The sequence below is a fragment of the Otolemur garnettii genome, unplaced genomic scaffold, assembly GCF_000181295.1.
Source record: "Otolemur garnettii isolate 467f Iridium unplaced genomic scaffold, OtoGar3 scaffold00006, whole genome shotgun sequence".
Classification (NCBI taxonomy): domain Eukaryota; kingdom Metazoa; phylum Chordata; class Mammalia; order Primates; family Galagidae; genus Otolemur; species Otolemur garnettii.
This window is the reverse complement of record NW_003852401.1, coordinates 44,294,861-44,316,897: the sequence shown is the minus strand read 5'-3', so window position 1 is coordinate 44,316,897 and position 22,037 is coordinate 44,294,861. Positions and strand designations below refer to the sequence as shown.

Below are 22,037 nucleotides of genomic sequence, written 5' to 3'. Positions count from 1 at the left end.
AGGGGGCTCTATCCCCTCAGAGGAAAATATCATTTATTCACCAAATCATGCAGCCTCAGGCTGTGCTCATTCTTAAATAGCACCTTTTTCTAAACTGTCTGCCTGGAGAAGGTGACCTTGTCTTATTCACACAAAGGCACAGTATAGGATAGCTTTTTGGTGTGCCCAACCCTAATCAAAAACCCTGAATGGCACCTAAGACATCACTCAGTCCCAAACTCTGTTGATATCAGATGCAGAATATGAAGCTCAAGGGGTTAAGTAATTTGCCCGATGCAGTCCAACTATTAGTAACTGAGCCAGGATCAGAATACAGACGAACTTGAGCTTTAATTCAATAGATATTTACTGAACAACAAAAGTCCAGAAAATTTAAGCCATGCCCTCTGTTATTTTTCCAGAGTGAGCTTTCTTCTATTACACAGACTAAAACAGGGGGCAATTCTGAGTTCCCAAATTCCAACCACTACTACATTTTAATGCTCTTAGCACATATATGCATCACATACCTTGACCACCGAGGTGATGTTACAATGGATGAGGCTCTGTAATAAATAATCGCAACCAAGAATCAGCCTGATCATTAGAGAAATTATCCTGAGAAGTGATCAGTGCTAAATAATCACAAAGTGAGCAAAAGTACACGTTTAAGCGGTTCCATCACTCACTCAGCCTGCAAATCAGGCTCCTAACTGATGTTCAGCAAGTATGCGCCAGAATTGGGAAACATCTGACATCCGTTCTGTGATTCTATACGCGCGTGATCTTGAACAGAAGTCCATTAAGAGTTTCCTCGAAGATGAAGGGAGGAATATAGATATAATTTTTCAAAGGAAGATAGTCAATTTCCAGCTGAAGGAAGAGAGGTTAGCATATGTAGCTCCTAGACAAAATAGCATAGAGAACAGAAAGGTGAACGGTTGTAAGGCACAGGTAAAGGTGCTAAGTTATAAAGGCCAGTAAAGAAACTACTAGAATCACCCAACACAGTGAGGAAAGAGGAACAGACACAGACACAAGCACAAATGCAGACATAAACGAAGAAAGAGGAGCAATCATGGAGTCTGCATAATAGAGAGACACAGATGTGCCAGAAACAAAGAGTGTAGGAAACAGAGACCACAGGCTTTGATATGTTGTCCAGAGAGGAGTCTGTCAAGGGTGTATAGCAATGTCCCCGTGATCTGCCATTACATGCAGTGCAGTAAACTCAGGGCTTCAATAGGACCACAGGAACATCTGCAGACCTAGGGAATGGGAGCATGATGGCCTGCTCAGCTTGGTGTAACCCTTGATTTCACAGGTCAGGGAGGACTTGGGAAGGGTCAACCAATAGTGCCTACAAGACCTGCAAAATGCATAAAAAATTAATCATGACCAACAATGACAGCCATGGGTCAGAATCAAACTGCTTCCCCACTGAAAGATGGACAAATTTAATTACATGGAAAGACAAAGAAAGCCTTCTCCCATGTGCCACACAGCTATAAATCTGTTATGCAGAATCACCCCTTTATAAAGCAAAGCATACAGCCCCCAAAGGATGGGGCAGTGGTAGATAAGTTTTGATGTGCAGAGAAGGGGGAAGATGTCTGTATCCTGGAGATAGTCATGAAAAGTGTTAATATACTTGACTGTGTACCAAGAATTAAGGTGAAAAGCAAGTGGGAGCTCAAGACACACACCATGCAATACAGAATTGTGGCCAGACGGGCTTCCCATCGCACCCTCCTGGGCCCTGGTGATCATCCAGCCAGAGGACCCAGTACCTGGGTGAGAGGAATCCATACACGGAAGGGCACAGGTTTACCTGCATTTCATCAGGTGTATTAAGGAAATAGCGCGGGAAAAGGTCTGGAAGCATTCCAACATTGTTAACTGGCAGAAAGAGGCAAAACAAAAATGTGTCAAAGGAACAGGTGAGAAGATTTTCCAAAAAAAAAAGAAAAAGGTACAAAAAGATTTACATATGAGGTTGTTTACTGTAGCATGATTTAATAACAGTTAGGAAACTGGAGGGGAAAAATGTCCACTAATAGGAGATATCTTAAATTTATCATAGTATTGTCATACGTTGGAATGGAATGCAGCCATTAAAAAGCATACCTGCTTAGAATTTTAAAAACCTGGGAAAATGTTGTGATGTAAGTTTTTAAAAATATGTATTACAAAACAGAACAGACATTTAATCCTGGTTTTGAAAATACCTGTGTATGTACCAGGCAAGGCTGTGCATCAAAATACTATCTCAGACTACTGGGATTTTAAAACATTCCTATTTCTTTGACAAACCTCTTTATTCTTTCCAAATTTTCTGCAATGATATGTTTTACACTTTTATTTATAAAAATGTAATATTTTATAAAGCAGATTAGCAGATTAGAAATCCAATCTTACTTTCTTCATGATAAAGACCACACTATAAAATACCTTGTCTATAAATCACTACCAAAAAAATACAATTTTAAACCAGGCACTGTGACACACCTGTAGCCCCAGTTACTACGAAGGCTGAAGCAGAGGATTACTTGAACCCAGGGATCAAAATCCAGCTGAGGAAAAAATTGAGACCTCATCTCTATAAAAAAATAATAATAATAAAAAGGAAAGATATTATCCTGTTTTCTGAATAAGAAACAAAGTCAATTCTTAAATAACTACACTGACTCACTATGTCATGGATCAATCACAGCAATATTCATTTGCTAAGCTAATTCTTGTAGGTCAATGTTTTGGGGATCCCTCTTCTGCCAAATGTCTATAGTTCCATGAAATAAAATTCACTTTAATATCACAAAATATAGTTGGAAAGGTTGGAATATGTAAGTTTGATACATCCCAAGGCCATATATAAACTTTTTAATACAGTAATAACTCTTGAAGAATTGAACTTTAATACTCAATTTAATGCTACAGCTTAAAATATGGTCATGGATTAAGTTTAAGCTGCCATGAAATTACCAAGTGTCACTAGGATAATTATTTCACTGAGGTATTACAATAAGCTTTGCACTTTGCAATTTATTAATACTTACCTAAAATTCCAATTTCTAAGCCCTTAAGTTTGTCTTTAATATATTCATAGATGCCATCTTTGGTAAAATCCACTTGTATAATCTTCACACTGCTCCCTGTAGTACACTCTGCATTAGAAACAACAGTGTTTTGGGGAACGAACAGAAGTCCAAATCCCACTTTATCCATGAAGTTCCCCCAGTGCTCTTACACTACCTGAGCCGACATTTAAGAGGACAGCCTATCACTTCAATTAGAAATAACAAACAGCCCAGAGCAAATGCTGAGAAGTGCCGAGAGATTTGTAAATAATGATTTCTATATGTTTCTTAAAGTTCCCACAGTGACTAGTATATGCATTCAAATAGACTTGGTACAGTGGTTCTCAAAGTGGGGTCTGCAGACATAACATCAGCATCACTGGGAAGTTTGTTAGAAATACAAATTCTCAGGCTCCCCACCCCTAGACCTACTGAATTAGAAACAGTGGAGGTAAGGCCCAGCCAGCAATCTGTTTTAACACACTTCCAGGTGACTCTGTGGTCCATGCTCAAGTTTGAGCACCCTGGATTAATGGCTGTAAAAATAAGGTCCGATGCTGCCTCTGCTCAGTATGTGTCAGGTCCCCTCCACAAAGATGCACAACCTTTTGTATTTGTCCAAAGTGGTAGCATTCATAAAGCATTTGCACATGATGTATCTTATGTTGATATTTCCTACAACCTTGCAAAGTATATATTATTATTCTCATATTCCAGAGAAGAAGACGAAGGGTCAGGGCTAATTAACTTGACCAAGGGCATCCACACTCTGCTCACTTGAAGTTCAAAACTCTTCTCACTATACTGTGTTAACTTGCCTTGTGCAGGAATTTTCAGGCAGACTGAAAGCTACAGCAGAGTTTGTAAACTGTCTGCTGAGCTTGCTTTAGCCTTGGAGTTAGACCCAACATTTATGGATCAAGCAATCTTGAAGCTAGTTTGAGAGTAGCAGATGCTTTCAGTCCAAAGACACCAGTTGCTTTTCAGAAGAATGATAAGCATGGTTTAGCACTGTTAGGAAAATACTGAAGAATATCTGAGTCCTACTCAAAGTTACTTCTAATATCTAGACACAGAACAAAAGCAGAATTCATTGGTTCAAGGGCACAGAGCTCCATGGTGTGCCTGCACCACCCCACAGCTCCCACATCAGTCTCCTGTCCCAGTGCTATCCCAGGGAAACAAGGCTGACCACAGATAGCCTGCCATGGTTTTCCTGAGTCCTCAAATTGGAGACTCATCCCTTTGAGTTAAAGAGTTTACTAATTATTAAATTAATAATTACTAAAATTCTTATGCCCCCAAAGAAATATTATAATCACTATGAACTAAGAACATTTCAGGGAAAATCATCATAATAAAACATTATGAAGTAAAACCTGCTTTTTAGGGTTGTACTGTGTTCAACCTTCAAAAGCACACATGGCAGCCCTGGATGGAATTGTTTTTTAAAATCTGAGGACCACCAGTGAGCATCGTCTCTCATCCTCCTGCAAGGAGCAGAGCACAGGAAGTGATGTTCTGCTTCCTTTTGAAGGGAGTGGCAGAAGCAACCAGGCAGCTGGGGTCTCTAGCTGAGCAGGCTGATTCTAGGGATGAAGGCACCACACCACAGAAGTAAGTGAAACTATTTGTGCCTGAGTCCATCCCTGCTTCAGGCACCCCACAGAACCAGCGGAGGCTAAAGCCGACACCTTAAATCCCCCCTTCACTTTGTGAATTTGGCTTCCCACAGGAGGGTAGATGCTCTGGGAAATGTGGAAACGCTGGCAACAGGCGGGCAGGGCAGGTGGGCTCCACAAACATCTCCCTTATCGAGGGGGGTGTCACTCACCAATCTCTGTGGCAATGGCCTGTAGTTTTTCTAGAGTCCGGCTGATAAGCACAACATTGACGCCGTGTTTAGCCAGCTAGGGGTGGGAGTGAGAAAACAAAACAAGACAAAGATAAGGAGCCGACAGGGGAGGCTTTCCGCAATGTGATGCCCTTGGTTGCAGGGTGATGTGCAGAATGTTTAATCGCGACAAACGTTTCTGGGCTATGAACAAAACAGCCTCAGTGGGCCAGGCTAAATGTGCCATCTTAATAGTAGTTTACACTTGTGTTTATTATGTGCCACAAACTAACTTTTCTTGTTCAGGCCCACCGTCTAAAAGCTGCTTTTCTGAGATGCGTGAGGTCAGCTGTGTGTGGGAATTCAAAATGTTGGAGATTTTTAAATATTTATTATGTAACAGGGTCTAGAGCATCACCCCATAATAAAAACAGTATTTGTAGGTTTTGACCAGGGGCTGGGTTTGAACCCACCACCTCTGGCATATGGGGCCCAGGGCCTTACTCCTTTGAGCCACAGGCGCCACTAATAACAGTATTTGTGGCCAGGCACAATGGTTTGTGTCTATAATCCTAGCATTCTGGGAGGCCAAGATGAGAGGATTGCTTGAGGCCAGGAGTTCAAGACCAGCCTGAGCAAAAGTGAGACCCCCGCCTCTACTAAAAATAGAATAATTATCTAGGTAGATGCCATAGCAGGGCCTGTAGTTCCAGCTAGTTGGGAGGCTGAGGCAGGAGGATCACTTGAGCCCAGGAGTTTGAGGTTGCTGTGAGCTAGCCTGACGCCACATCACTTTACCTGGGGCAAAAAAGCAAGACTCTGTCTCTAAAACAAAAAATAGTATTTCTGCAGCAACTTTTGAACTGCTTCCTATTCACTTGACCTGACACCCTTCTCCCTGTTTTCTGACATCCACAGGAAAGGACATGGAATGAAGAATACAGAGGAAGGAGTTGGATGGCCCCCTGAGATCAGCAGGGTAACTCTTCAGAATGGACAAGGTGTAGACTGAGTGGAAGTGTGCACACCATTACAGAGGCAAGGGAGAGATTCCATGGGGGACACATAAACTTGGCATGGTGAGGGCAGGGTAGGGGGTGTTCACAGACAGGCAGAGACTTTTCTACTCCTAAAAGTGCCGTTGGGGAGAAAAGCTACAGCTTTTTTTTTGAAAGACAAAAGGAAAAAAAACAACAACATTGATTTAAACAGAGACTGATGATGTTTGAATTAGTGACAAAGGCCCCAGTTTATAGAAATCTCTCTCTGTGGTGTTAGTTAAATGATTTAAAAGTATCAGACACTATAACCAAGTAGGATTTATACTGTGGCAAAATACACACAACATAAAATTTGTCATCTCAACCAAAATATGAAATGCTTTACAAATGCATGTGCCATCTTGGGAACCTATGCTCATCTCTGTGTCATTCCAATTTTAGTGTATCTACTGTGGAAGCAAGGACATGCTGTTATTGTAAGAAGGAATTCCATAATGTGGAACACACAGGAGATTCTGAATCATGGGCTATGATATATAGTCTCCAACAGCCAGTAATTCACTCTTCAGGGCCATGGGCTCAGAATCATCCAAGGAGATGTCAAAAACACATCAGTTCCCATGAAAATCATCTATGTAAAAATCTCTGAGTTTGAAGTCACTTACATTTTTTAATATTTTAATGTATTAAATTATACTAGTAAATGCGCAAACATATTCTCATGGTTAAAGAGTCAAATAATACTAAGGGAAAAAATGTCGCAGTGCCCCAATCCCATTTCCCCACCCTCCTGGGCTCCCACTGTCCCTGTTTTGTTGTTGTACCTTCTCTAGATTTTTCCCTGCACTTACCAGCATAGAAAGACATAGACATTTGTTTTGTGGGGTTCATTTCTTTTTATCCTATATAAATGGCATTATAAGTAGTATCTTGCAATATTCTTTTAAACTTGACATGTCCCAACAAAAACCTAGCATCAGATGACTTTGTGGGTGAATTATATCAAGCATTCAAAAAAATTAATACTAATCCTACTTAAACTCTTCCAAAAAAATAGAAGAGGGAATATTTCAAAGCAGGCTAGCATCACTCTCATGTCAAAACCAAAGATACCCCATAAAAAGAAAACTATAGGCCAATGTCCCTGATGAACATGCACACAAAAATTCTCAATGAAGTACTAGCAGACTGAATTCAACAGCACATTAAAAGTATCATACACTATAACCAAGTAGGATTTATATCTTGGATGCCAGGATGCTCAATATATGCAAACTGATGCATTGATAATCATATTAACAAAATTAAAGAAAAAAGCCATATGATGGGGGAGGAAGCCCTAAATCAGAAAAAAGCATTGGACAAAGTTGAATACCCATTCATGATTAAAGTGTTCAACAAAATAGGTTTAGAAGAAACTTTAACACAATAAAGGCCATGCTCACAGCTAACATTATATTGTATTCTATGGCAAATAGCTGACTGCTTTTCCTCTAGGATCAGGAACAAAACAAGGATGTTCCTTCTCAGCACTTCTTTACCTAGAAGTCCTAGCCAGAACAATTAGACAAGAAAAAGAAACATACAAATAAATTTAACTAAAACTGTTGAGAAACATGGACACTGAAAATTATAAACCATTGATGAAGGAAATGGAACTCCTTCAGATAAATAGAAAGGGATCCATGCTCATGGGTTGTAAGAATTACTGTTGTTTAAATGATAATATTATCGAAAGTAACCTACAGATTTAATGTAGTCCCCTATCAAAATCTCAATGACGTTTTTCTTAGAAATAGACAAACAATCTTGAAATTCATATGAAATTCCAAAAGATAACAAATAGCCCAAACAACCTTTAATAAGAAGAACAAAGCTGGAGACATTTCACGTTCTGACTATAAGATATATTGCAAAGCTACAGTAATCAAAACAGAATACTGCACTTATATTATACAACTACAATGAAAATATAAATGAATGGAACAGAATAGAAAGTCTGGAAATAAATCCAGGCATCTATAATCACCTGATTTTCAATGATGGCAACAGGAACACACAATGGGAAAAGGACAGTCTCTTCAATAAGCAGTGCTGGGAAAACTAGATATTCACAACACAGAAGAAGGAAATTAGACCGTATCTCACACCAGATACAAATCAACTCAAAATGAATTAAAGACTTAAATGTAAAACCTGAAACTGAGGTTACAAGAAAACACGGAGAAGAAGGTTTTTGACATTGGTGTGGGAGATGATTTTTTGCATATGACACTAAAAAGCACAAGCAACAAAAGCAAAATTAGTTGCCTCGAACTAAAAGCTTCCCCACAGCAAAGGAAGCAATCAACAGAGTAAAAACACAACCCATGGAATGTGGGAAAATATGTACAAATCACATATATGATGGAAGAATAATATCCAAAATATAAGGAACTCATATAATTCAGAGCCAAATAATGATAATAATAACCTGAGTAAAAGAAGGATGGAAGACCTGAATAGACATTTTTCAAAAGAAAACATATACAGATGGCCAACAGGTATATGAAAAGGTCCTCAACATCATTATCATTAATCCTCAGGACAAAAGATTAAATCCATTAACAGATGAATGGATAAAGCAAATGTAGTATACATCACGCACCCTCCACACACAATCTAATACTATTTGGCCTTTAGAAAGAAGGAAAGCCTGACATCTGTGACAACATACATGAACAGGTACCAGGCAAAGAGATGGGAGGAATTTCTCAAATCCATCTCCTCGAGAATTTGGAGAGAAAGGATTTTTAAAGATAGTTTGGCAGGCAAAATGCTGAGGAATTGAGTCTGCTGATTGGTGGAGGGGATGAGTTCATAGGACTGGGAAGTAGAGATCATCTTCTCAGTGGGGAGATTTTGGGAGTAGGGGGTCCCAAGGCTGTTGGACCCATTTTCACACATATCCATGGGTCCCAATCAGCTTCAGTGGGTCCCCCCAGAATGCAAAGTCTGAAAAATACTTCAAAAACCAGTTTTAGGTTTTACAATAGTAATTTCATCTAGAGAAGCACAAGTCCTTGGCCATGTCATCTGTGGAAGTAGTGGGGGAAGTCACAAATCTTGGACCAATCAGGGAGGATAGGGCCATTAAGGAATAAGCAGTTACAGCAGTAAGGAAGTTAGGGAACAATGGCTAGTTAGCTTCTGGCTGTGTCTACAGTTTTATAAAAATCAGACTTTGACTAATACTTTATAGGTCTGTGTTATTTTAATATAGACAGTTTCAACACCAGCTATGCTGAAGTTTTTAAAAGTAAATTATATTCACTCAAACAGGTGATCTTCAGCCCTGACTCTGGACAGCAGAAGGTACTGACACCACCAACATATTGCCACAAGTTCCTCCCCTGACCTGAAATCTGTACAGTGAGGTGCCACTTTATAAAAGAGACACAATCGCGTCATGCATCTGTCGTTCCCTTTAAATAGTTGATTTCCTAGTATATTTACACATGACATAGAAAAAGCTTTATTTGTGACAGTTTGGCTGGAATACAACTATGATTTAAGAAAAAAACTAAACCACAGAAACCTTCTCAAAGATTTCCATGTCAGTGTCAACTGACCCTACATGATGCTCTTCTCTGACAGATTGCACAGAGGAGCAGGCAGGCAGCAGCTTCCCTGAAAGAAACATCCTCAGCGGTGCTTGTCACACTTTCCTCTGAAAAACAGCCATGACAAAAAACTAAACCAAGAGGGAATCTGAATATAAACTCTGGACACTGGGTGATAGTGACATGTCAGTGCACGTTCATGGATTGGGACAAATGTCCCACTCCGGTGGGGCAAGTGCATAATGGAGAGACTGTGTCACTGAGAGGCAGGAGGTACATGGGAAATTTCTGCACCTTCTGCTCAATTCTGCTGTAAACCTAAAACTGTTGTACGAAATAGTCTACCAAATATGTTTTTAAACTTTTTGCAAACATCCGCCAAGGACTGTCCGATTTCTAAGGCTGACCCCTGCCAATGACATCCCCAAGTAAGTCTCCTCTTTCTTTCTCTCTATGGAAAATTACCCACCCCCACCTCCAACCCCCATTTTTGAGCCTTGGAATCCTTCAAAAGGATGCCTAAGAATTAAGCACCTTTGTCTCACAATTCACTTCATCAGCCTTCTCAAGGGGAGATTGTCCATTAAATGGAAAACAATTTGCATTTTTAACACAAAGGATGCTCTCTGCCTGGTGGGCTTCCAGCCTCTCCTTAATTGTGCCATTTCTCTCAAGAGCCATAGACCTTTTAAAGGTTCCGTGTGGAGTGGTCTGGGCCGGGAGGGGGGCACGGGAGAACACTTGGTTGTCTGGGCTGGCATTGTTCCCTTTGTCCACTGGAGCAGGACTCAATCTTATTCCAGAATGTCCAGGCTGACAGGCTCCATACATGGGTTTTGCCGCCCTCTTTTCAGAAAGTTAAGCCGCAGAAGCCCTCCCTCTCCCAGAATTCACTGCCGGACCAGTCCTGAGGAAGAATGGCCACGGCTGTGATGAATGGGCCTTGTTTTCCTTCTACTGTATGTTGGGGCCTGGGTCAAGGAAGGTGCTTGTAAACTGCTAATTTACAATGGGTGGTGGGAACTTGGGGAAAGACAAGGCCTCCTCTGTGCGGTAGACAATAAAAGAAAGGGCTTGAATTCAGGTGCTAAAGAAGTGGACGTGGTGTGAAAATGAGAATGAGCAGGGGCTCCTGAGGTAGGAAGAGCAGACCCACTCTCGCCCCTTCTGCCACCCCAGCCCATTGCTCTCCACAGTTTTTTCCCACCTGCTTCAAGTAATGCTTGAGAGTTCTTTAACCGAGGCAAAGCCTCCCCTGCCATTCTAAATATAAATACAGATTAGGTTAAAATACAATATAGAATGGACTTCTGGGAAGGTGGAGGAGAAATACTACTATTCCCTATTCCCACAATTAAGTGCAATTAAAAAACCTGAACATAATACATAAAACAAACATAAGAAGGCTCCAAAGCACAGAGAGAAGATCGGCCAGGGGCCTCGGCATGTTGGGCACAGCCCACAGTGGTGATTTCCCAGGCTTTCTTTTTTGCTTCATATATCCCAGGTTTCTGGCTGGAAAAGCTGGCAATTCAGAAATACCAACAGGTGCAGACATACAAAGTCCCAACAAAAGCCTGCTCTCTCTAACGAAAAGACCAGAAAAAGGAAAGCCTAGCAAGACAGAAAATTTTTAGACAATAAACAAACAACCTCAGAATAGAGCTGAGATTTCTACCCTAGTGAGGCTCTGCAGCAAGGAGTCCCCACACCCCTGCCAGACTGGGATCAGAGAGGATCATGTAGTGAGCTATGACTATTATCCTAGGCACCCCCACCCCAACATAGTGGATGCTTGAATGTCCACCCCACTAGCAGTAACAAGGCCCCCCTTCCCCTCTCCAATACCTTCCCCTGGGATGATAACAGAAGAGGCTTTGTGGAGAGCCATGGCTTTCACCATTAACCAGTGGTAATGAGGCTGCCCTCCTCAAATGTCATTGGAGGCCTTGTGGAGAGCAGTAAAGATGTACCCTTGCCCATTCCAGCCTGAGTGGTGTCAGCAGAGGCCTCAGAGAGAGCCAGAACCTCCACCCTCACCCAATAGGAATGAGGCAGCAGTACCCCCAAGTGGGGGGGCTGGGTCTTTAACCCACCTGGCAAGAGCAGGTCAGCCACTCCTCAAAGCAATGTCAGTATGAACTAAAATAAACAGAAGAATTAAATAAGGTCTAGAGTTTTATACATAAAACCAAAAATGTCTAGGAGTCACTAAAACACTGCTTATCATACAAAGAATCAGGAAGATCTCAGTCTGAATGAGAAAAGATAATCAACAGATGGTAAGAGTGAGATGATGACACAGATGTCAGAATTATCAGACAAGATTTCAGAGCATAAGAATACTTTAACAAGCCATTATGAACACATGAAAAAAAATAAATGAAATAAATAAAAAGTTTCATCAAAGAAATAGAGGGTAGAAAGAAGAATCAAATGAAAATTTTAGAACAGAAAAACATAATAATCAAAATAAAAAACTCAATGGGTGGGATCAGTAACAGAATGAAGGGGATGAAGAAAAGAATCAGTGAACTTGAAGACAAGTTACCTGGTCTGAGCAACAGAGAAAAAAATATACTGAAAAAATGAACAGGGACCTAAAGGACTATTAAATAGTCTCAGCCTCCCATAGGACTATTAAAAAAAATTCTAACGTTCATGTCATTAGGGTGTCTGAGGAGAGAAAAGTACAGGCCTGAAATAGTATTCTAAGAAATAATGCATGGAAGTTTTCCAAATTTGTGAAAAGACATAAACCTATATATTCAAGAGATTGAGTGAACCCTAAACAGGATAAAGCCAAAGAAATCCATGCCAAGAAACAAATAACCAATCTTTGAAAACTAAAGACAAAGAAAAATATCTTGAAAGCAGAGAGAAAAATAATACCTTATTTATTGGGGAGAAGCAATTCAAATAGAGGCCAGAAGAAAATGCCACAATATTTTTCAATGGCTGAAAGAAAAGGACTGTCACCTGTAAATCCTATATCCAGTGAAACTGTCCTTCAGGAATTAATGACAAAAATCAAGATATTCTCCAGGCATGGTGGCTTATGCCTATAATCTTAGCATTCTGGAGGCTGAGGTGGGTGAATTGCTTGAGCTCAGGAGTTTGAGACCAGCCTGAGCAAGAGTGAGACACCATCTCTAAAAAATAGCTGGACATAGTGGTGAGCGTCTCTAGTCCCAGCTACTGTAGTCCCAGAAATACCAACAGTTGCAGACATACAAAGTCCCAGCAAAAGCCTGCTCTCTTTAACCAAAAGACCAGAAAAAGGGAAGCCTCACAATACAAAATCTTTTTAGACCTAAGCAAACAACCTCAGAATAAAACAATGGTCCTACCCACACTCCTGTTAGCAAAAACTGAGTGGGGAGCTGAGATTTCTACCCTAGTGAAGCTCTACAGCAAGGAGTCCCCACACTCCCGCCAGGCTGGCATAGGGAGGTTGAGGCAAGAGTATCACTTGATGGCAGTGCCCGTGTTCACTGGGTAGGACGCCAGCCTTATACACCCAGGCTGGCAGGTTCAAACCTGGGCCCTGGCCAGCAGACAATGACAACTGCAACAAAAAAATAGCCTGGTGTTGTGGCAGGCACCTACCTAGCTACTCAGGAGGCTGAGGCAAGAGAATTGTTTGAGCCTAAGGGTTTGAGATTGCTGTGAGCTGTGATGCCACAGCTCTCTACCAAGGGCAACATAATGAGACTCTGTCTCAAAAAAAAAAAAAAAAAGTATCACTTGAGCCCAGGAGTTTTTGGTTGCTGTGAGCTATGACACTGCAACATTCTACCTAGGGTGACAAAGTGAAACTCTACTTAGCCCTCCCCCCCCAATCAAGATATTCTTGAATAAAGAAAAACTAAGAGAAATTGTAACCAGCAAACCTACCCTAAAAGAATAGGTAAAGGAACTTCTCCAAACAGAAAGCAAATGACAAAAGAAGGGATCTTGGAACATTGGTAAGGAAGAAATAACAATAAAAGAAAAATGGGGATAAATATCATACATTTTCATTGTCTGTGATGATTCCCTTTATGGGTCATCTTGACTAGCCTCTAGCTCTTAGATACATGTTTCTGTGAAGGTATCATTTAGATGAGATCAACATTTTCATTAGTAGACTCTGAGCAAAGCACATTTTCCTCCACAATGTGGGTAGGCCTCATCTAATCAGCTGAAAAAAAACTTACTAAAACAAGACTGACCTTGCTGGAAGAAGAGAGAATTCTGCCAGCTAATGGCCTTTGGACTTAAACTGTAGCATTGGCTCTTCCCGGGGTCTCCAGTCTGCTAGCCAACTCTGCAGATTTTGGACATGTCAGCCTCCATAATCATGAGAGCCAAGTCCTTTTTTTTTCTCTCTTTTTTTGAGACGAGTCTCACTTGGTCACCCATGGTAGAGTGCTGTGGCGTCTTAGCTTACAGCAACCTCAAACTCTTGGGTTCGAATGATCCTCTTGCCTCAGCCTCCCAAGTAGCTGGGACTACAGGCACCTGCCACCAAGTCCTTAAACAAACATCTCTATCTCTCTTTCACTTGTGTGTGCATAGGCATATAGACACCACGTGTATATATACTCTATATATATACAGAAGGTGCCAAAAAGATGTATACACATTTTAAGAAAGAGAAACTATATTAATTCTCAAGTCATGTTTGACTTCTGACTTTATAAGAGATACAAGATAACAAATGTTACCGCATATATATATGGAGTATATATATGGAGATATCAAAGGGACCACATGTAGGTTATGTCAGCGTAAATTTGAGGAAACAATCTAGAAAATCAGAAAGAAAGAACACGAATTGTTCAATAGTCAGAGAACTTAGAGGCAAGGTTATTAATATCAGTTGATATCAGGGCCTTCCAAAAACATGGTCTAAGCAGAGGAATTGTTATATCAAAGGTTTATATAGTTTTAATGCAAATATAACTAGAAAAGCTTTCCTTCCGAGTTTTTGGATCGGAACACACTTGTTTTAAAAAGTGGTTGGTGGGTGGTGCTCCAACCTCAAAACTCAAATATGACCACTCTTCTTTCAAATGTTGACCACTATTGACCACTGGTAAGTCACTGTACATGATTAGGATGAAAGCAAAGAACTCTTTAACTTAAAAAAACAGAGTTGAAGCCCAAGTTCAGTGACTAAAAGTCCTCATCAGGGATGAAGGATGAGGGGGCCAGACCCAAAAGACCAGCACAAGGACCTTTTTTACCGGGGGCATGGTTTGGCGGTGCTAATATCCTGAAAGTTTCTATCAAGTGCCTCCAAGATACTTTGCCCTGTCATTTCACACAAGATGGTTTTATTATGATGCAGGCCTTCAGGGGCAAGAAAACACTTGGCTACTGTACTGTGGTTGAATGCAGCTTCCATAGAAACTGAGTATTTGTGTCCCCCTAAATTTTGTATGTTAAAATCCTAACCCCTAATACAGCGATATTTGGAGTTGGGGCCATGAGGAAGTGGTCAGCTCATGAGGGTGAAGCCCACAGGTTGGGATTCATGCTTTTGTGAGAAGAACGAGAGAGCTTGCTTCCCCCTTCTCTGCCCTCTGCCATGTGAGACAGCCGTCTGCAAACCAAAAAGCGAGCCCTCACCAGACTCCGTATCTGCCGGCACCTTGATCTTGGACTTCCTAGGCTCCAGAACTGTGAGAAGTACATATTTGCTTAAGCCACCACTTTATCGTAATTTGCTATAGCAAACTAAACTAAGACAACATCTCTCTCAGAACGCAGTATAAATTACTATAACTTAAAGGAAGGCACAATATTCTTAAATATGTTTATAACCTCTAATCCAGCAAGTTTACTTCAAGGACTTGAAGTAAAGTCCCAAAATAATGAGGTAAGCAGAAAAGTGCATGTATTTATTGCTATTTTTATGTAAAATAAAGGAAAACTAGAAAAAACTAAAATTTCCAACCAGAAAATGGGTAAATCATAGGCCATCCACTTGATAGACTACTATGTTGTCATTTTAAAATCATGACACAAGAAAATGCTCACAACCAAATGTAACATTTAAAAAATGATTTTTTAAAAAATGTAATACTTAAAAAAATGATCTGGGATATTTAATATACTTATCTGGGATTTGAGAGAAATTGCTCGATTTTAATTATCTTTTTTTCAGGAATGTCGCATTCCCCCCCTCCCCCTTATTCAGAATGTCTCATATTTCTCAATGGAGTTTTATAATTTTCTTTTAAAAGGCCTTCAAATTTTATATTGTGTTTCTAGGATTATTTTTCTACCATGAATAGAGATGCTTTTCATTATATTTTAAAGTATCATCAATTTCTTTTTTGGCAACAACTTTACTACCCAAGATAGAGTTCAGTGGTATCATTACAGCTTGCTAGAGCCTCCAACCCCTGAGCTCTAGTGATCCTCTTGCCTCAGCCTCCTTGGTAGCTGAGACTATAGGCACTTATCATATTACCCAGGCTGATTTTGAACTCCTGGACTCAAGCAATCCTTCTGACTCAGCCTCCCAAACTGCTGGGGTTACAGGCATTAACCACTGCACCTGGTCATGGTGTTACTGAATTTTTAGCAGCCATCTTCTTACAATTTCTAAGATTCTTTCTATTCTTCTGTTATATTTGATATGGTTCTAAAGGTCAATGTAATAGGCATGTGGAAGAAATAATATATATATATATATATACACATTCTAAGAAACAGTATTTCATTAATGAAAATGTGAAATTTGTAATGATAATAACATAAGAAACCACATATGCGATAAATGCATTCTTTAAAAATATAACTATTTATCTACCTATCTGCATAGATAGTTTAGATAGATAAATAGAAACAAGTCTAAAAGGAAATACCAAAAATACTAATCATATTCCAATGACTCTCTGCTGTGTCAGGTCTTCTTTTAAATAATAGAATATTTTGTAATACCCATTAGTCTACTTAAAGTAAAAGTCATTGATAATATGTCCTGCCTACACAAATAATTTTTTTTAAATCAATATATGCCCTAGCTTAATACAGAGGGTAAATAAAAGGAAAGTAATCTACACATTAAAAAAATTTTTATTTAAATATATAAACACTTACCACATAAATTCGTAAAACAAATCCTAAGGGAAATACATTGTAATACCATCTTCGGATATCAGTTTGTTTTTTTGTTTGTTTGTTTGTTTGTTTTTGCAGTTTTTGGCTGGGGCCGGATTTGAACCCACCACCTCCGGCATGTGGGGCCAGCACCCTACTCCTTTGAGCCACAGGCACCACCCTGATATCATTGTATTTTGGAAAGGTGTCCAGGGAAGGAGATTATGATTTTTTAGTTTGCTTTTCTGTAGAAGATAGCTTCCCTCTTAAATGCATGATGTCTATCCCTTTTCTGTTCAGAAAAGTAGTGTTTAAGGTGGGTGTCACATAAGTATAATGTGTTCAATACAAGGGGAGGAGAAAGTCTCCAAGAAGACAACTTACCTCGAATGAGTATGCTTTCCCAATTCCATCTCCTGCTCCAGTGATCACTGCAAAAATCCAGAGTGGCTTTAAATGACAGAATTAATCTTTAAACTTCTCTTTCTCACTGGCTATGTATTCTTGCAAGCCTACTCTCCAGAATACTTCATATTCCCAAGCAGCATTCTCTGCCCTCCAGCCCTCTCTCCTACCCCTTGACAGACACCCTTTTCTAGATGCTCAAAATGATGCTTTTTTTTTTTTTTTTTTTGCAGTTTTTGGCTGGGGCTGGGTTTGAACCTCCACCTCTGGCATGTAGGGCCCTGGCACCCTACTCCTTTGAGCCACAGGCGCTGCCCCTCCCCCGCTCCCTTTTTAAAGAGGGATTGATGAGGCCAGGGAAAACACATTCCGAAGTGAAACAAAGAACCTCAACCAGGAAACATTTTATCCAGCCCCTGTATGTATTTGGTAAGCCTTAACTCTGCAAGGGTAGGCTCTACCCAGGCACCCATCTGTCATTGTAATGACACATCAAGGTTCTTTCCAAAAGTTGAGTTCTGCCTCTTCCCACCCTCTCCCCACAGGACAGCAACAATCAAAGCTTGTGGAAGTTAGGGAACCTAGCAAAGAGGAAAATACAAAAATGTAAAAAGGGAATGCTGTACAATGAAGGAGGCTGAAGAATGTATACTATCTCTTTTTTTGTTTGTTTGTTTGTTTGAGCTGGAGCCTCAAGCTATCCCCCTGGGTAGAGTGCCATGGCATTACAGCTCACAGCAACCTCCAACTCCTGGGCTCAAGCGAGTCTCCTGCCTCAGCCTCCCAAGTAGCTGGGACTACAGGCGCCTGCCACAACACCTGGCCATTTTCTTGGTTGCAGCCATCATTGTTGTTTGGCGGGCCCGGGCTGGGGATTCGAACCCCCCACCTTAGATGTATGTGGCTGGCGCCTTAGCCGCTTGAGCCACAGGCGCCGAGCCTATACTATCTCTTAATGTACAACAATCAAGTCTTCTAGTCCTTTAACATGCAACATTATACATGTATTTAATGGTTGACCTCTACGGTAAGCCTCATTCTTGTGAGTGTCACAATTTAAAAATTCACAATTTAATATATATGTACAGTATGTACCTGGCAATTTACTTTTGCACCAAAAACTAAAGGGCACTCTTAAAATGTATGAACAAATGATATGTTTAGCTTACTTGAAAGTGAGTATAAGCCAAGTTGTAGGAGCTTCATGACAGAAGCACCCTCATTACTACAGATTTTATCTGTTCATTTAGGAACGTCTAAGTGGAACTATGCATACTATCATCTATTCCTGTTGGTAAAAGTACTATACCCAGAGTTATCTCATGCCTCACCTTTCCTCTCCAACAAGGGGAATCTTCAAAACTACCAATATAGGACCTGTGCTATAGTGAAGATAATAACATCAATAATAACTACTGCTAACAGTCAAGGGCTTGCTTCTACTGTGTACTGTTTCAAATGTTTCAGATGCCTCATCTGATTTAATGTTCAAAACAAATTTACATTGCAGAAACCATTATTATCCTAAGTTGATTGATAAGAAAGCCAAGGGAGAGAAAGTTCTTAGCTTGATCAAATCATATAGCTAAAAACGATGACAAAAGGATTTAAATACAGGCGGCCTATGAAATGTACTAATGAAATAATTAGGAAATCAAGCCCAGAGCTCAAGGTATTCTGAGGAGTTTAAAAATTTAGTCTCTGGTAATTAGACTTTCTTCTCCCCTCCATACTTGAAATATATTATCTCCTTGATGTCTCCCTACGTCCAAAGACATTTTACTCTCACTAAATAACTCTCTTTCATCTTGACTCATAAAAACAGATTAAGAGTATGATTTTTTACTTTGAGTCAACAAATGCTCTTAGTCTCTGGCCCCATTTGAACTTCTTTTGCAATGTGTGTTCTCAGATGGGCTTTGCCACACACAAATGAGCAGTGGCTGTTCAGAGCTAGGAATCTACTCAGCACATGGGCATTTGAATCTGTGGAGGGTGGGATATTTGGATCCAAAATATTCAATCTTCTGTTGCTGAGCAAGTTCGCTACAGACAGCACACTGCCCTGAGAGGCCAAAATCACACACACACACACACACACACACACACACACACACACAGAGCAAATGCCGGAAGCAAGATTTAAAAATTCATTTGTCATTCCAAACATTTCTCATAGGGTAATTTTTGTTTTTATTTCCATCGCTAAGTTTGTAAGTTTGCCAGGTTTAGCAGATGACCATATAAAATGTCCAGTTAAATTTGAATTTCAGGTAAATTATGAATTTTTAGCATAACTATGTTACATGCAACTTTTGTGTTATAACATACTAAAAAATTATTTCTTATTTGTTTGAAATTCAAATTTAACTAGGTAGCTTGTATCTTATCTGTCAGCCCTATAAGGCTTAAATAGGAAAGGTTATGATCTTTCTTAGTTAGCCTGCATGGTATTTTTAAAGTCACTGTAAAATTTTTTAAATCCTTTTTTTGCACCCAACTTTAAAATATAAGCCCCTGCAAAGACCTCAGGATTTCACTCAATGAGATGCAGAAACTATGACTTCATTCCCTTCAGCTTAACCTCAGTTATGGGACTGAAATTCCACATGGTGGTTCTAGCAGGTAAATCCCTTTGGGAGGCTGTAGTTAATTGACACAAACCAGACCAATTTCATATCTAACCATCTTGAAAAAGTGGCTTGATAGATATCTTAGTGACCTTGATTTTGTAACCCTCACTTCTTAAAAATGATTGGACCATTATTTTTTAATAAAGTGAATTAAAAGTATATGAATAAAAAATTTTGAAATACCCTTTAATGAAATGGAAGTGCCCTGGACTTTTTGAAATCTGAAGATGAGGATGCAAATTTTTTTGCTTTATTTATTATTTGTATCATCAGAAAACTTCAGAAAGAGACAACCCAGCTAGTGCGGCCAAAGACAAGCACACTATCAAGAGCAGCAACCTGGTCTAGTTGTTCTCCTGAAGCCCCACATCTTGTGTTTCAGATGATTCTACTTTCACTCATGCTTTTAATCCCCCAAATCAAAATCCCCTGAAGGAATTACATCTTTGCTCTCAAAGAGGAAAGTTGCAGTATCTATTTTGAGAGATGTAAATAATAATAAACAGGAACAATAGAACAAGAAATGGAACTCTTACCTGCCCACTGGCCCATTGATCGCAAGAAAGGTGTTGGTCTAACCTTCCAGAAGTTCAGTAAAACACATCTGGAGAATCTCAGACACTTCACCAGGCAGACCAGGCACACCAGCAGCCCTACAAAAATGAAGAATGGCTCTAGAACCTCCTCCATGGTTGCACTGCAGCAGATGCTACTTCAGACCTGGCCCTGGCCCTCTCACCAAATCTCTTCCTGGGAGTCACTGGGTACATTCCATAAGGTCGGGGGCACTTAGATTAGAGTAACTTCTTCGCACAATCCTCTGATTCACAGCCTTTTGAATAAGGCTTTGTTACCATGGAGGAGCTGGTGAAGAAGTTAAAAGGTGGACATCAAGAAAGAAAAACCAAAGCCCAGACAAATAAAAAGTGGTTCTCTCCCTGAAATAGAAAACTGAAAAGAATGTGACATCTACCTCAATCACACTTATATTTAATGAATATTCAAGGCAGTGGGAAAATGATAGTAACCAAGACAGCATCCCTCTGTCATGGAGTTTAAATTCTGGAAAGAAAGACAGAGGATGAGCAGATAAGTAAGATAATGTCTGATACAAGTGTGAGGAAAAAAGTGTCATTGAGTGATGTGATTGGGTGACTATTCAGGGACTACTTCAGAGGGGGTGCAAAGGAAGGAATTCTGTGAAGAGGTGGCATTTCGAGTGGGAATCTGAATGAAAAGAAGGAACCAGCCCAGCAAAGATGAGATTCCAGGCTCCTGGGTGAGCTAGTACAATGCCCTGAAATGAGAAAGATGGATGTATTTCAGGAATAAATGGGACTATGCAGTAAAGGAACTGGTCTATAGAGAGGAAAAAAGGTCAGAGGATGTGGGTGGAGCCTCCTCTTGGTGAGGAGTTTGGACTTTTGCCCAAGAGCAATAGGAGACCATTGAAGAGGCTTAGAAAATAATCTGAATTATGCTTTTAAGAGGTCACTGGATGCTGAGAGAAGACAACCTTTTGGAGGTGGGGATGGAGGGTGGATGTGCCAACCAAAGCCAAGAGCACGAGGAGACTCTGACGTCACCCATGAAGAACCCCAGAAGTTGGTCCTTGGCCCCCTCTCTTTCCTGTCTGTGCTCACTCCTTTGGTGATATTATACAATCTCTTGACTTTCAAGACTGCCTGTGTGCTGAAGACCCCCAAGTTTAGAACTTCAGCTGGTCCTCTTTCTGGTTGCCCAGACTTGTATTATTTGTCTACTTGGTACCACCATTGTAATGCCTTGTCACTGTTATAAATTTGTTATTATTTCTAGGAAATGTGTTATTATGTCTAGTACAAAACTAGGAAATGAACAGGAAGTGAACATGCTTCATGAGTCATTGAAATGTGGAATTCTGTGGTTTTACTTAATTTCTTTCATTTTATATTTGGATTGTTTTCCTCTGATACTGAATCCTCATTGTCTCAGTAATTGGCTTTCTGTGCAGGGAGTAACCAGACCCTGGCTACAACCCCCCTGTTGGGGGGGACTAGGTGTAGGGGGACTAGGTGTAGGAATGGAAACTGACTGCAAAGGGGTATGAGGGATCTTTTGAAGGTGAAGGGAATATTCTAAAACTGTATTGTGGTGATTGATAAATTTACAAAAAATCATTACACCACATGTTTACAATTGGCGAACTTTAAGGCTTGTAGATAGTACTTCAACAATGCTTACTTATAATACTGGCAGAGCTAGGATGTAACCCCATAGCACCTGATTCCAGAAGCTGCCATCACAGGACTGGTGCTTCCTGTACCATCACAACAGGAAAATGTCACCTAGGAAATTCCAGTAACCTACATGTTAGCAATGTCCTTAATTGGTTTCCTAGATACAATACACAAGTACAGGACCATTCAACT

General features: G+C 40.2%; 1 protein-coding gene across 2 annotated transcripts in view; it reads right to left on the bottom strand.

The window, feature by feature from the left end:
* HSD17B3 (hydroxysteroid 17-beta dehydrogenase 3) overlaps positions 1-20,362 on the bottom strand; it is a 32,800-nt gene extending 12,438 nt beyond the window's left edge. The window contains exons 1-6 of one of the 2 annotated variants that reach the window (XM_003782996.2): positions 20,163-20,362; positions 16,973-17,019; positions 4,891-4,966; positions 3,036-3,143; positions 1,811-1,878; positions 510-545 (exon numbers count right to left, since the gene is read on the bottom strand). In XM_003782996.2, the coding sequence (XP_003783044.1) occupies positions 510-545; positions 1,811-1,878; positions 3,036-3,143; positions 4,891-4,966; positions 16,973-17,019; positions 20,163-20,316 (489 nt within the window). In that variant the 5' untranslated portion in view covers positions 20,317-20,362. The remainder of the gene's footprint in view (positions 1-509; positions 546-1,810; positions 1,879-3,035; positions 3,144-4,890; positions 4,967-16,972; positions 17,020-20,162) is intronic. The other variant, XM_012813423.2, reaches the window with a different exon arrangement.
* Positions 20,363-22,037: the final 1,675 nt, after the last annotated feature.